General features: G+C 42.0%; 1 protein-coding gene across 1 annotated transcript in view; it reads left to right on the top strand.

Moving 5' to 3' along the window:
* ADCY8 (adenylate cyclase 8) overlaps window positions 1-15731 on the top strand; it is a 190767-nt gene that overhangs the window by 107493 nt on the left and 67543 nt on the right. The window contains exons 6-7 of the mRNA XM_032777553.2: window positions 8081-8239; window positions 14430-14700. Coding sequence (XP_032633444.1) covers window positions 8081-8239; window positions 14430-14700 — 430 coding nt within the window. The remainder of the gene's footprint in view (window positions 1-8080; window positions 8240-14429; window positions 14701-15731) is intronic.

Below are 15731 nucleotides of genomic sequence, written 5' to 3'. Positions count from 1 at the left end.
TTCCTCTATGACTGTAAATTCCTTGGGGGCAGGGACCCATGTTTCGTTATGTATTTGTGCAGCATTTAGCACATTGGGGCCCCGTTACTGATTAGGCTTTTTCATAGAGTCCAAACCAAAAGAGACCATTGTGATCGTCTAGTCTGACCTCCTTTGTACCAGGCCATCGAACTTCCCCAAAATAATTTCTAGAGCATAACTTTTAGAAAAACATCCAATCTTGATGAAAAATCTTCAGTGATGAAGAATCCACCACAACCCTTGGTAAATTGTTCCAGTTGTTAATTGTTCTCCCTGTTCAAAATTATGCCTTATTTCTAGTCTGAATTTGTCTATCTTCACCTTCCAGCCCCAGGATCATGCTGTACCTTTCTCTGGTAGATTGAAGAGCCCATATTAAATATTTGTTACCTATGTAGATATTTATAGACTGTAATTAAGTTACCTTGTAACCTTCTTTTTGTTAAGCTAAAAAGATTGAGCTCCTTGAGTCTATCCTATAAAGCATGTTTTCTAATCCTTCAATCATTCTTATCGTTCTTGTGTGACCCCTCTGCAATTTATCAACAGCCTTCTTGAATTATAGGCACCAGAACTGGACAGAGTATTCCAGGAACAGTCTCACCAGTGCCAAATACAGTGGTGAAATAACCTTTCTGCTCTTACCCGAGATTCCCCTCTTTAGGCATCCCAAGATCACATTAGCTCTTTTGGCCACAGCATCACACTGGGAGCTCATGTCCAGCTGATTATTCCCAGAACCCTCAAATCTTTTTCAGAGTCACTGCTTCCCAGGATCGAGTCATGCATCCTGTAAGTGTCGCCTACATTATTTGTTCCTAGATGGATGTATTTCCATTTAGCACATTCAAACACATATTGTTTGTTTGCACCCAGTTTACCAAGTGATCCAGATCACTCTGTAACAGTGACTTGTCCTCTTCGTTATTTACCACTCCTGCAGCTGGTCTCTAGTCACTGTGGTAATATATAGTTTATCATAGTTTTAATAAGTTTAGTGGTAGTTAAATTCAGTTGGAGTTGTGAGTCTAAATTCCTTAGGCACTTTTGACCATCCCAGTCCAAATTAACTGGCCAGACTCTCACAGGCTCCTTTAAAGATCCCAGCCTTAATCTCTGTATCTCAGTTCCCCACCTGTAAATGGGGGAAATGATCATTCTTCCTTTCTCCCACCCTTTTTTCTGTCTTGTCTATCTAGATTACAAAGCCTTTGGGGCAGGAGGATCTTACTATGTGCTTGTACAGTGCACAGTAGGACTTCAGTATCCCTGGGGCCTTCTGAGAGCTATCGTCATCATCCGAGCAAGCGTTGCCTTTTACATGTTTGAGAGACAGCCTGTCATTACCTGCAAAAATCTGTCATTCCAAACTGAAATCACTCTCATGGCTAGAATGGAAAAACTTGTGTGTACTGAAGGCTTTTGAACTTACCGCTGCAGAGCTTATTATTGGCATGATGGCTCTGAAAGAAATCCTGCCAGTGGTTCCATTTTGGTGGTTATGGGATGTCTTTTCTTTTCCTGAAGGCTTTGCAAAAGAAATATCTTCTATGCACAAAATATTTGGAGGACTCCACAGGAGATTAGATCAGAGACACGGTTAGGCCAGTTAGCTCAATTCAAGGCTTTCTTGAAGGGTGGAAAATATTTACATGGAAGTTCTAGTAACCAGAATCAGACTGCTGGGCAATGCTGCTTGTGCAGTTGTAAGCTTTGACCACTTCCCATGCAAGTCTATGGATATCCCTGAATTTAACAGAAGAAGACAGAGCTGCTAAGGACCTAGCAAGAATAGAATCTACTATTTCTGCATCCCTTTATTCTATCTTATATCAGATCATTTGGATTATTATAACACAAATAAATTATAATAATGACAATAGGGTCTAAAGGCCAAATAAGAAGAGGATCTTCTTGTGCCATGCGCTGTGCAAACACATAGGGAAAGACTTTCCCTGCCCCAGTGGTTTAAATAGACAAGGCAGACAAAGGGTAGGGGAAAAGGATGGAACACACAAGCAGAGTGAACAGTGTGGTGGCTTCCAAATGCCATGTTCTCTGCTACTTGGGGCAAGGGTTGGTGGGTTTATTTTGTGATGGGGGGGTTAATGATATGGGTGGAGTTAAGTTAGGAGAGGATTGGATAACTGAAAATATGAAGGGAGGAAGGTGTGGGGGATAGGTCTGGGAGATGAGGGTGGAAGGATGGAGTGGGAGCATGGAAGGCAAAGGAAGTGAGGCTGAGCTGAGGAAACCTGAAGAGTGGCATCTGGAGGGAAAGTAGAGTAAAGAGTCAATCACCACAAGGCAGAGAATATCCAGAGTGAAAATTGAAGAAATGGCCTGAGGATGGTGAGACCAACACAGGAATACTGCATCCACTTCTGCAGCCCTCATTTTTTCAACGGATGTTGATTTGAGGGCTGGGAAAAAAGGCCTTGCAGTGAGAGAAGAAAAAGACATAACAAGAACCAGTGACTGGAAGCTAAAGCCAGAAAAATTCAAATTAGAAATAAGGCACAAATATTTAACAGAGAAGTTGATTAACTATTGGAACAAACTCCCCAGGGAAGTGGTGGATTCTTCATCTCTTGACACCCTCAAATAAAGACTGGATGACTTTCTGGGAGATATGCTTTGGCCAAACACAAGCTATTGGCCTCAATACAGGGCTAAGTGGGTGAAATGTAATGGGCTGTGATATACAGGAAGGTACATACTAGATGGTCTCTTCTGGCCTTAAACTCTGTGATAACATAGGTGGCCAACAGTCCGTGTTGAACCGGCTTCTGTGATTGCTCAGCTGGCTTGAATTTCTCTGGGCCTGGGGCTAACTCCTCCCTGGAATTTCTTTGTTCCTGAGGCTTACTTCACTAGGAGAATGGAGGTTGGAAGTCTGTGTCAGTTCTTCCATCAGAGGGATGGCGTCTCCCTGCACAGTAGTGGAAATCCAAACAAACCTTACCAACACACTTATTTTGCAGATCAAGGAGTCTTAGATGGCTTAGTGTCTGGGATACCTGCCCACTAAAGTGCCAGCTGAAAGAATATTTATTATGACTGAAGTAGTCTCACCACACAACTGAAACTCAACTCTGGAAACAGTATAACAGCTTATCTTCATTATAAACCAGTCTATCTATGTGTAGTCTCTAACAGTAGTAACATTAATTCAAGAAAAAACAGCTACTATGCATGATCTCAGTAGCAGACGTGCCAAGTTTCCTGCTGTTTCCTGAGAAACAACTGCTTTTTGACCTGTTCTATTGGTCTGTTGGGAAACCTGACCCACCAACTCCTTATTCTGTTATATATGAATTCAGAGAGTGATTTACATATGGCAGAGAAAGTGCCCTGGCACTAAAATGTTCAAAAGTTGTTTTGAACTCCCTGACATAGCACAAGTAATTCAAAATTAGATGCCTTTTCTAGTTGGCTTTGCTAATCATAGGGCTAGATCCTCAGCTGGTATAAAAATGATCATAGTTGCTGTGAAAATAGGGAATGAGAAATGTGGACATCTGAACAAAACAAAAGATACACACAACTATTTGCTTAGAACTCTAGGGCCAGGTCCTCAGGTGGTATAAATTGACATAGCTCCTGTTTTTGCTTTTATAGTTAATACTACCCTAATTTAATTCTTAAATGACCCCCTCTCCACCGATACCCACCATCTTAAGACATGTTATGAAAAAATAATAGGAATAAAATTGGAAATATGGCATGGCAATGTAATTATTTGATGTAGTGTTATAGTGTAATTGGAAAATGGAAAGGCACAGACTTCTAATGGTTTGTGCTTGAATTTGTGGAAATGCATACAAATGTATATTGTTTTCGTTGGAGAATACCGACACATAAACAGCAATGTATTCCATGACTTTACTGTAGTATGTATTACAACAATATCAGCTCATAGGCATTCAGTGCTGACCATGGTATAAGAACCGCTATAGATAGTGATGTTACTCGTATCAGCTCTAACGGTGTAATTCCAGCGTAAATCCATCCCTGAAGCTGCTCTAAATTATATAGGGCCCAGAATGTCATTTTCCATTAGACAGCTATATGACCTTGTGTTAGGCCCATCTACGAAGTATTCTATCCTATGAAGTGTTTGAATCTTAGCCACATTTTGCAAGCCATTCACTAGTTTAGTGCATCCTGCTATCTAACTTTTAAAATACAAATAATAGTCGTTTCCTTTCCAAACAAAACACAGTTCCCAGAATCACCCTGTATAGATGACATGCCCAGTTCAGTTTGCCCACTTCTGTTTCATATCAATATGAAAAAAGCACTTAAGCTCTTTTGAGAAAATTCCACAAATCAACCAGTCGCATCACAAAAGTTGTTTGTTTGTTTCATTGTTTGTTTGTGATTAGACCTTATTTAGCTTTAAATTAAAAGCAATTACTATCCCATTAGATATATAATTTTCACAATGTTAGGCTTACACAGATCATGGCTTTATTTTTAATCTAGCACCAATAGTTCACTATATGCTTTACACCCAAGGTTTTCTTTGCCTGGGAGAGCTTACAAACTAAACTGCACTGATATCAGTTTCAAAGCATTTGGTATTCGGGTAGCAATAGAAAAGTATGACAATATATAAATGCATTCTTAAATCTGCAGTTAGGCAGATTTCTGACTTTCAGCTCAAATTCTTCATGCACACAGAAGAGCCTTTTATTAACTGCTACAGAACCTAATTACTAGTCAGAGAATGCTGACCAGGAAGAAAACATCAAGGTCCCATTGAAGTCAGTGGGAGTTTTGCCAAAATCAAACTGTCTCTGCAGAATTTTTTGATTTTGACATCTCGGGAAATTCCAATGAAAAATTGTTTCATTGGAATTTTTCCAAGCAGCTCTATCCATTATGTAATGCCTATTCATTGTCTTTTCCAAAGCTTAGGTCTGGCTGGTCAACAAATCTCTAATCACACAAATCCAGTCACTTCTCAAATGCAGGTATTCTCTTTCTTCTCCAATAATTCCATGACGTGTTCATAGGCTTCGTTCACACAATGTGCTCTCCTTTCAGCCAGGACCCAGTTTCAGTGCCCAATGGGCACTTCTCAAGTTAGAAAGCTTCTTTCTCTTTCCTCTCTCTGATCTTGACTGAAGAGGAGAGCTGGAAAGGAGTCCCATACATTTGAGAGATACTGTAGATTGAAAGATCAAGGTCCAGGCCCTAACTCTGGACATGCCGTACTGAAATTTGCTCTTAATTCCCAGTCAATCACTGCTAGAGAAGAATAAGTTTCCCTTCCGGATGCCAGTTTTGGCACTGGACTCCAAAAGATGAGAATCCTAAAAATAAAATGTAAAAAATGACAAAATTGTGCAGAGCAAAATTCAGAATCACAAGATACAATAGTCCAAGAGCCACTAGCAAGTCATTTGCCACAATCGGTGTGTTCGAACAAAACACTGGTGAAATAATAAAACCAGATGTGCTTCTTGTTTATAGAGAAACATGTTTTTGTTCAATACACTGGAGGAAATGTGCCAAAAATAGTTTATCAATGTGTAAATCTCAGTCTACCCCTCTTGCCAAGGTCACTGAGACCTCCTGGTGTCTGGATCTGACTAGTAAGTGCTGGGCTAGCAGGATAACAGCTGCATAGGAACATATTATAGTCATCATTTTTCTCAGAAAATGTGCAGGAGAGGACAATAAAGGTGAATTGCTTTTTCTGTGAATCCTCTCATTTTTATATAATTTCTTTTCCTTTTTGAAACTTAATTTCACACACTACATTGATGTCCTTGTTGACAGTAATCAAAGACCAAGGATTGAATGGAAACTAGTGATTTATCCTTTTGTCCCTAGACATGATCTGTCTAGGTCAGATCTGAGTCTATGATGTGCAGCTTGGGAATTGTGAAATAGCTCTGTTTATTTGTCTGTTCTAAGGTATGATCGTGCACCATTGTCATTGACTTCAGTGGTAGCAGGACTGGGACTTGTATAAAGGAATAGCAAATTTCAGCCTGCCATGCATTTTCTTTATTCTGAGACTACCAGCAAGGATGTTAGTTAGTGCAAACAGTAGTGGGGGGGGGGTTAAGTAAAGTCAGAGTTCATTAATAGTGTCAGATTGAGAGCTCTGAAGACAGTACTCTCTTTGTCCTCACAGTAGGTATTGCACAGGTGACTTAGTTGTGAGCTACTCCACACTGCCCAGCCAAAGTGCCTCAACTCTCACTTGGAAGGACAACATCTGAGGTGCAAAGTTAGTTTAGTGTCTCCATGTACACTGCATTGGAATCAGTCTGAAAGGAAGGTACTAATTTAGTGTAAGATCATTGTAAATCCAACTTTTGGCTCAGGTCTTCATCTAGTAGAGCTCCATTTACTTCAGTAGAGCTACATTGCTTTAAACCAGCTGATTATCAAGCACATAATTTCCTTTTTGAGACTGTCAACAAAATTGCCTAGTAATGTCAACTCTGAGGGCGATTTTTATAAAGTGGACTTTACCATGATGCATACACACAACAGGGCAGAGCTGAGGGTAGCTTATGCAGGTTTCTAAATCTGAAACTATCTGTATCATGGGCAACCTAGAAGTGTCATGTCCCATGCCTCTTAGGAGACCTGCCAAAGTAAGCACCTCTCCTTGCAAACCTGGTATGTTGGGAAGCTGGGGAAGACACTTTGCTCTTCCCTGAAGCCTGGCACATTTAAAACATATCAGAGGAGTGCTTCTTTCTGCAAACCATACAAAGAGAAAAATAGTGCTCCCTAGTCCTATCACATTTCACAAGGTCTGCCGGGGCATTGGCATCTTTCCTACATAGCTAAGATAGTAATGCATGAATACATAATGCAACCTCCATTAGCTGCATATTTTATGAGCTTCATGAAAAGCTCTGTGCAAAATGTACTCTGTGAGTGTGCAGGGTATAATTTTCAGTTGGCCAAATCCTCACTAATTTTTACAAGCACACCCCAAGGCTTGGTCTATGCTTAAAATTTAAGTTGATGTAGCTATGGCACTCTGGGATGTGAAAAATCCATGCTCCTGAGAACAATAGCTATTCTGTCCTAATTCCCAATGGAGACACAACTAGGTCAATGGAAGAATGCTTCCATCGACATAGCTACTGTTGCTCAGGTAGGTGGTGTTCCAACAGCGATGGACAAACAAACCCCTTCCATCACTGTAGGCTGCATCTACACTATACGTTTATATTGTTAAAGCTAAGGCACCATGGCTGTGCTGCTATCTTCCGCATAGTGTAGACATGGGCGAAGACACTTATCTTTAATAAGGCTTATTTCCATGCCAGATTTTAGCTATGCAACCTCAGCCGTTTTGATTGCAGAGCCACTCAAAAGAGATCCCAAGAATTTTTGTTATGTATATTTTTTCAATCCTTTCCTATTCTAAGGAGCATTTTTGTCCAAACCCTCTAACAAATATTTTACCTTTGGGCAAAAACCAACCCTAGAAAATGACAGCCAGAAAAGGGAGGTTTTGGAAAGTAATGAGTTACTCAGAATAGCAGGAGGGTGGAATGAGAACATTGTATATCTTAACTATAATAGTTTCTGTTGATGTGTTAAATATTCAGTTATGCTTTTATGGGAAAGGGCTCAGTGGACCCTACAGTTGCTTCCATTTAAACATCTCTCTCTCTCTCTCTCTCTGTATATTTCTGCAAAATAGGAATAATATGTGTGACATCAAACCATGCATGCAATTAAGCACCTCTATGATAATCCAGCTTTCAGAACCATTTTATGACTGCACATACTCTGCCACCCAGAATGTTATCTCTTAATTGTATACGGCTATCAAGTATTCAAACATGTCAAATTGGTGTTTCATTTTATAGACAACGTTTTTTAAATACATAAAACCTCTGAATGATGGTAGTTCTGCAGCTGCCCTGTTATCTGGCAAGGCCTGCAGAACAGCTGTTACGGTGCAGTGAAGATGTGACTTTTCCACATGGATCATAGTTGCAGACTTCTATGGAGTTGATTGCATGAACTGATCTTGTATTTCTTTGTGTATTTAACCCTTTAACAAAAACAGGTATGTTAGGTCAAGAACAAAGCATGACATTGACATGCGGATCGGAATACATTCTGGATCAGTGCTGTGTGGGGTGCTGGGCCTACGGAAGTGGCAGTTTGATGTCTGGTCGTGGGACGTGGATATTGCAAACAAACTGGAGTCAGGCGGCATTCCTGGGTAAGGCGGAGCATGATCCCATCAACTGTATCATTTTTGTTTGCCTTTGACAAATTAACTTTCTTTCCAGTATTTAAATAGGTTTGATGCAATGTTTAAAGCATCCTTCTGGTGATATTTGTAAAATGGCTCTTAGCAAAGGCTAGTCAGAAGATTGTCACAAAATACCCATATACCAACTCCTCCTCTTAAACAGCCATTGACTACCCCAACCGACCCCCAGCAATCAGATCTTTCAGGAAGATCGACGGAGCTCATTTCCATTGCTGTCTTGCCTGCCCTTCAGACCTGGGTGTTGTGGTTCTGGCTGTGGGAAAGGGAATGTTGCCCTCTGCAAATGGTCAGAGACAGTATTCAGCCAATAGCTATTTCTGAATGAAGCAGGGCTTACCCAGGCCCTGCTGTTCCCTCAATTTCCTTCCTTTCCCCGTTAATCACACTTCATGCTGCAGCTGTTTTCTCAATCATTCTTTCCTTTTAAGAGTCTGATTTACTAATGTAAGATACAAAACAACACAGATCTTACATCCAGCCTTCCTAGCTAGATCATAGCCCTTGGGGGCAGGATTCTTGGTCCCAGCCCTCATCGCAAGCTTACTCCCCTCACTCCAGCCTTCTTAGCTGATTCCTGATCTTTGAAGGCTTGCACCCAGGCCTCTGCTTGGGTCCCTATGGGGAGTGTCTTTGTGTGGAACACCCCTCCTGCCCTTTTTAAACTCTCCTCTGAATGGTCTCTTATATTTTCTAGCAGACCTGGTTCTGAGTTCCCCCATCACAGGCTCATTACACTAATTGCCTTTACCTGAAGAGATATGTTAAACCTGCCACAGGTGAGGGTGAGGCCCAAACCCCTTAAATGGCCAGCTCACCCTGTGACACCATATCTGACACTGGATTCATGCAGATACCTTTCGTTCAGGATTCTCCCTTCTGAGTAGCATGCAGGCTTCACTCCTAAGTCCTTTGGTCCCAAATGCTGGTGTGAGGAACATGGGTACAGTTTCCCATGATTTTACACACAATGTGGGAGCGTTGTTGCATCTTTCATAAGCTGCCAACCTAATTTCATGGAGTTTTGGAAAACTTACCCTGCAGGGATTGTTCACAACTAGCTTGATGCTCTGAGCTGCTAATCTGTGCTTAGTGACCTTTACGGGAGCAATTGTATATGTAGGGATATACTTACTGCCATCCATCTGCTTAGTGTTTCTTCATCTGAGGTGTCTGCATCACCCCAGGGCTGAAAAGTTATTTCTGCCTCATATGACCTGCATCTCAACACATTTTGAGATGCACAGTTCCTATCTTTGCTATGTGAGTCAACCACTCTCAGTACCCTTTGCAGCCAGACCACTTACCATTTTGGAGATCAGTTAGGGTCAAGCAGTGGTGCCATGCTGGTCACAGAAATCCCCGTTTAAGCTCCGGTCCTGTTCCCATTGGTGTATCTGGCAAAAGTCCTATTTACTTCAATGATGCAGAGTCAGGATCTTGGAGCAGAGAAGCAACATCTGGGGAAGTTCTAGAACAAATGAAGTTTAGTGTGCCTGCCAGTTCTTGCTGTGGGAGTTGTGCTAGTCTGGTCTCATCTTTGAGTGCCTTAGAACACCCCTTCAACCTAGATCTGCCTCAAGCAATACATGGAAAAGCCATGTGCCAGGCTCTAATAGAGATATTTCAGATACAGTACCTCTGTCCCTGTACTGACTGCAAAATAATTGTCTCTAAAGTCAGAGGGAAATGAGTCTTTTTACCGATCTGTAACTGCTTTCTAAGTATTGTTTTGTAAAGAGCGGTTATGCTCAGAAAAATGACTCCTCCTTTCCCAACATATATGATCTGTATGTGCCTGAGTCACAAGTGCCTACTAGAGTGACAAAACACCTATTCATTAGTGTTACCCCGACAGAACCAATGCAGATACGGAGGAACAAGCTGTGTCATACTCAGCCTCATCATCATTAGCAAAATGATCAAGCCAAGTTCTGCTTCTTAAATCTGTATTGTAGTGGGTTGAATTTCACCCCTTTGCTGAAAGTGCACAACACAAAGCCTGTGTACTAGGCATAGGGTCTACCAAATTCACAGCCATGAAAAACTCACCACAGACCGTGAAATCTGGTTTCCCCCCATGCAGGAGCGGCACGAGGGATTTTGGCTCACTAGGCGCAGGGCTGGCTCACCGGTCCCGCAGCTCTGGTGGACCTCCCGCAGGCATCCTTGCGGATGGCCCACTGGTCCTGCGGCTCCGGTGGACCTGCCACAGGCGTCCTTGCAGATGGTCCGCTGGTCCTGCGGCTCCAGTGGACCTGCCACAGGCTTCCTTGCGGACGGTCCGCTGGTCCTGCCGCTCCGGTGGACCTGCCGCAGGCGTCCTTGCCGATGGTCCGCTGGTCCTGCGGCTCCAGTGGACCTGCCACAGGCTTCCTTGCGGATGGTCCGCTGGTCCTGCGGCTCCGGTGGACCTGCCGCAGGCGTGCCTGCGGATGCTTCACCGGAGCCGCGAGACCAGCAGACCGTCCGCAGGCACGCCTGCGGGAGGTCCATCGAAGCAGTCTGTTGCCCTCCCAAATCCTGGTGCCCTAGGCAACCGCCTAGGTCGCCTAAATGGAAGTGCCGGCCCTGCCCCAATGAAATCTGGTGTTTACCCTATACCATACAGATTTCATGGAGGAGACCAGTGTTTCTCAAACTGGGGTTCCTGACCCAAAAGAGGGTTCCGGGGGGTCACAAAGTTATTTTAGGTGGGCTGCGGTATTGCTGCCTTTATTTCTGCACTACCTTCACAGCTGGGCAGTCGGAAGGTGGTGACTTTTGGCCAGGCACCCCGCTCTGAAAGCAGCAGCACAGAAGTAAGAGTGGCAATACCATACCATGCCATCCTTACTTCTGCGCTGCTGCCCTTCAGAGCTGGGATCCCAGCCAGCAGCTGCCGCTCTCCAGCCACCCAGATCTGAAGGCATCACTGCTGCCAGCAGCAGCGCAGAAGTAAGGGTAGCCGTACCACAACCCCCTTACAATAACCTTGCAAACCTCCCCATAACTCCGTTTTGGGTCAGTACCCCTACAATTACGACACTATGAAATTTCAGATTTAAATAGCTGAAATCATGAAATTTACGATTTTTAACATCCTATGACCATGAAATTGACCAAAATGGACGGTGAATTTGGTAGGGCCCTAACCATATAAATCCCACCTAGGCCCTCAATAGAGGGGCTTACTGGGACTTCAGTGGTACATACATTGAAACCTGTCCCTTAGCTCATAGGGTGGTGAATTTCACACCTAGAAAATAGGAGCACAAAGAATACAACTTTACTTTCAGATCTCAGATGCAGTTTGCTAAAATGAAAGATCAATCATTTTTGTGTGTCTTAGGACATGTCTTCACAAGCACTTGCTGCGCAGCTAGCTGGGGTGTTAATCTACAGTGCTTCCGTGTCCCACACACTAAGTGTCCTTATGGGACCATGCTGCTGCTCACTAAAAGTTCCCTAGTGAACTTTGACCCATGACTGTTTCAAACCACAGTACTGCAATATGCACCAGAGAGCTCTTAGTGTGCATAAGCACAGTACACCCGGACAGTTAATGCGTGGCACTCTGGAGCTCTGTAGATTTGTACTGAAGCTCGGCACGCAGAAAGTGTTTGTGTGGATATGCTCTAAAATGAGCAAATTTGATCCAGAACCCACTGATAGAGAATACATATGGAATCCCAGAATATTATTTTTAGAGCCACTTTTCTGTGTATTAAAGGCAGGGCTGTTATTTCTAATACATGATATGTGTCACTGTGCATCTTGGAATTAACCTGTTTGTTCTTGCATACAGCATAGCTGAAACTGATTTTTCAGGATACCTTATTTATGAATAGGTTCAAAAGTCTTGGGCCTGATTCTGGTCTTACCTTTTCTAAAATGTGTTAGATCCATTGACTTCAATGCAAGTGTTGTTGATTTACACATTTTAAGTGAGCCCAGAATCAGGCCTCCTCAACATAAATTTTAAATGAATGAAGAAAAGTCAAATGTTTGTAAGGTGGATGCAGAACCCATTCTTGACTCTACCAGCTGGTTTATTAATATTTTGTCCCAATACGTGTATTAAATCAGTAGCCAGGATCACAGCTCTACTTAGCGCTGTTATCGTTTCCATTATAAGCCCCATATTTCAGGAGTTTATAATGCAATCTTCGGAAATTTTATTAGACTAAAACTCAGCACAAAGATAGTCACCCTAGCAACTAATGTATTGTTTTCTATCCTTTTTTGTATTTAGTCCCTTACTTAAATTAATTTAACCTTTTTGGATTTATAAGCTTGGAAACAAAGTCTGTTTCTCAGGTAGCAGACTATTTGTTTTTTTCAAATCCAGGCCAAATGCTGCTTACCTTTGGGAAACAATTTTTACAGTCATTTTATTGTTAGAGACCATTAATCTCGGTGGACATTTTGGAAAAAATAATGAGTCAGATCCTCTTCTGAGGTAAATTGGCATAGATGCATTGACTTCCATTCAGCTACATTGATTTATATCGGCTGAAGATCTGGCCCTAGGTTTTAAATGGATTGAGATGTAAATATTTCAAATTTCTTATGGTTTTTTATTGTGAAAATTATGTTTCATATTATATATAGCTTCTGATTCTCTGTTTTTCTGGATTCCTTCACTTCCAGGCACTTCAGAGGAGTTAAGTGTAATCAGCAACTTGCAGGAGGTAGTCACTACCACAAAGGGTTAAACCCATACCCTTTTTACTACACAAATTCCTAGGTCTATCACTAGGATTTTACATAGTATAAATCTGCAATGGCATCAAATAGGCCACAAAACAAGGGTTGCAAAGAGATGGGATGGGAAATATTATGGGACAGAGCTTGCGCTGGTGTAAACCAGTACAGAGCCATTGAAATCAATACCAGTTTACACCACTGGAAAATCTAGCTCTGTGTATCTCCTACATATGTTACTCCTGGGGAATTCTGTTCCAAAAAAATTAAAAATTCTGCACACAGCATTCTGTTTGTCAAAATAACACAGTGGAATCACGCCAGTTTCAGTTATTTTGGTAATTTATTTCAAAATACCTGTCAGCAAGTATTCAGGAAATGTTTTTTGACAAATAGATCCCTTACTAGCTGTGTTAATACAGAACTTCGAGTAACTCATTTAAACTACCATACAGAAATGTATTTCCTGCCCCTCTCAGAAGCAGTGCAAAGGCTTCAGGGAGTCAGGTGCTTGGGGCGGGAGCAGTGTGCAGAGCCCCGTGGCCTCCTCGCCTAGGAGTCGGACCTGCTGCTGGCCGCTTCCGGGGCACAGCGCGGTGTCAGAACAGGTAGGGACTAGCCAGGCTTAGCCAGGCAGCACCACTGAGGGAACTTTTAACAGTCCAATCAGCAGTGCTGACCAGAGCCACCGCAACCCAGTGCCTTACATTCTGCAACTCCGTACTCAGTCATGACCCACAGTCTGAAAACCACTGCCATAGCTCATACTGAATAGTACCTCACTCTGGGGGTAGTCTGATGGGAATCAGCAGGACTGCTCCTGGAGTAAGGTACTATTCATCATAATGGAATCAGGCTCTGCTATTAAAGCCCCCGTCCTGCAATCTGATCCAGGTTAGCCTGGTGATGCTCTGATACCACTACATACGATGCTCACCAATAGCATCTCATTTTTTCTTATACTCCCTCCTCAGTCTGTCTGCACCCATTTGCTGTCTCTTGCCTGATACTTAGATTGTAAGATCTTTGAGGCAGGGTCTCTCTTTCTGTTCTGTTCTGTTTGCATAGTACCTAGCACAATGGGGTCTGGTGCATGTCTGGGGCTTCTAAGTGCTACCTCAATCCAAATAATTAATAATAATAATATGGGCTGATCCCTACACCTGCATGGAATCCCACTGAAGTGAGTGGGGTTCCATGCTGGTGCCAGACTTTGACCTTGGGCTTCCACTGCAGTACTGGAGTCTGTGTTTATAAAGAAATTTGCTGATCATGAGTGATTACACAGCACCTCTAAAATGTAACAGTGTATAATGCTGAATTATTGTAAAATCATATGTAGTACCAAAAAGAGCATGTATCTATAATATTAAATAATGACATAAAGCTCTCCATAGTCCTTCCTGTCAAAATACGCAATCAGCATTTAGTACCATTTGTGTCATACACGCAGGAGGATCCACATCTCCAAAGCCACTCTGGACTGCCTGAATGGGGATTATAAAGTTGAAGAAGGACATGGTAAAGAACGAAATGAATTCTTAAGGAAACATAACATTGAGACCTATTTAATAAAACAGCCCGAGGAGAGTCTGTTGACTTTGCCTGAAGACATTGTGAAAGAATCTGTCAGCACCTCAGACAGGAGAAACAGTGGGGCAACATTTACAGAAGGATCATGGAGCCCTGAACTCCCATTTGATAACATAGTGGGAAAACAGAACGTAAGTCAAACTTTCCTTAATGTCATCAACTATGAAAGCATGCTTGAATGCATCTCAATAATGGAAGCCTCAGAGGAAACAAATTCATCTTTAACCTTTTCTGAAACATGTACTGCAACTGCAGATGATTAAACAAATCGCCTCAGGACAGAATTAACCTATATCAGAATCGGGGAAATGCCACAGTTTCATGGGAAGGGGCAAGGGTTGTTTGTTTTGGGTCCAACTATAATTAAATACTATGCAGCTGAGTTTTAATTGAACCAAACCTCAAAGCAGTTAATTAAATGTAAAACCAATGTCATTAAATGACATAAGATGGGCAAGTCACCATGTGTAACTTCTATTTAGCCAACGCAGTATATTTTCAGTGCACTGCTGTATTCATTGTCAAAGTCAAGACAAGCAGGTGTATGTTGTGTGGGATGTGCAAACATACCACAGGGCGATGCATGAGCCAAAGTAAAGAGCTGTGGACTAATATACACCTTGTGATAACAGGATTACTATTGTTCACATTCTTCCTTTATTAGCTTAAAAAAAGAGTCCTGGACATAATTATGGTTCCCCAACAGGGGATTATTGGAGTCTTGACTAGCTAAGCAGAAGTAGGGAGCAATAACATGAAAGAAATATCTCTCTAGATTGCTCTCAATCAGATCCTTTTCAAAAGCATTTCATGTTAGTTGTACGCATTCTGGGATCCAATAATTTTTCACAGTCATAAAATCAGTTGTGAAGCCTGTCTGCTTAAAAGGAATTAAAGATGAAAAGGTTAAAATGCCCTAAGATACCACTCTTTCTGCTGCATTTGAAAGATTGATGAGTCATAGTGAAACAAGATCAGTTTGAGTTCCCTTCCATTTGTATGTGAGAGATCTATAATGACATGATATTTCCTTTCTTTTGCTGCATGTACTTAGTCCTAGTTGTCTGAAATGTCTGTAGAACTTAAAGCTTTGTTGCGTGAAGATCATGCTTCGTTAACAGTCTCTTATGATAAACCCTCACAAGTGATCAATTCTTTGTGA

The sequence above is a fragment of the Chelonoidis abingdonii genome, chromosome 2 (assembly GCF_003597395.2).
Source record: "Chelonoidis abingdonii isolate Lonesome George chromosome 2, CheloAbing_2.0, whole genome shotgun sequence".
Classification (NCBI taxonomy): domain Eukaryota; kingdom Metazoa; phylum Chordata; order Testudines; family Testudinidae; genus Chelonoidis; species Chelonoidis abingdonii.
The sequence above is the reverse complement of the archived record's forward strand: the minus strand, read 5'-3'. Positions and strand labels throughout refer to the sequence as shown.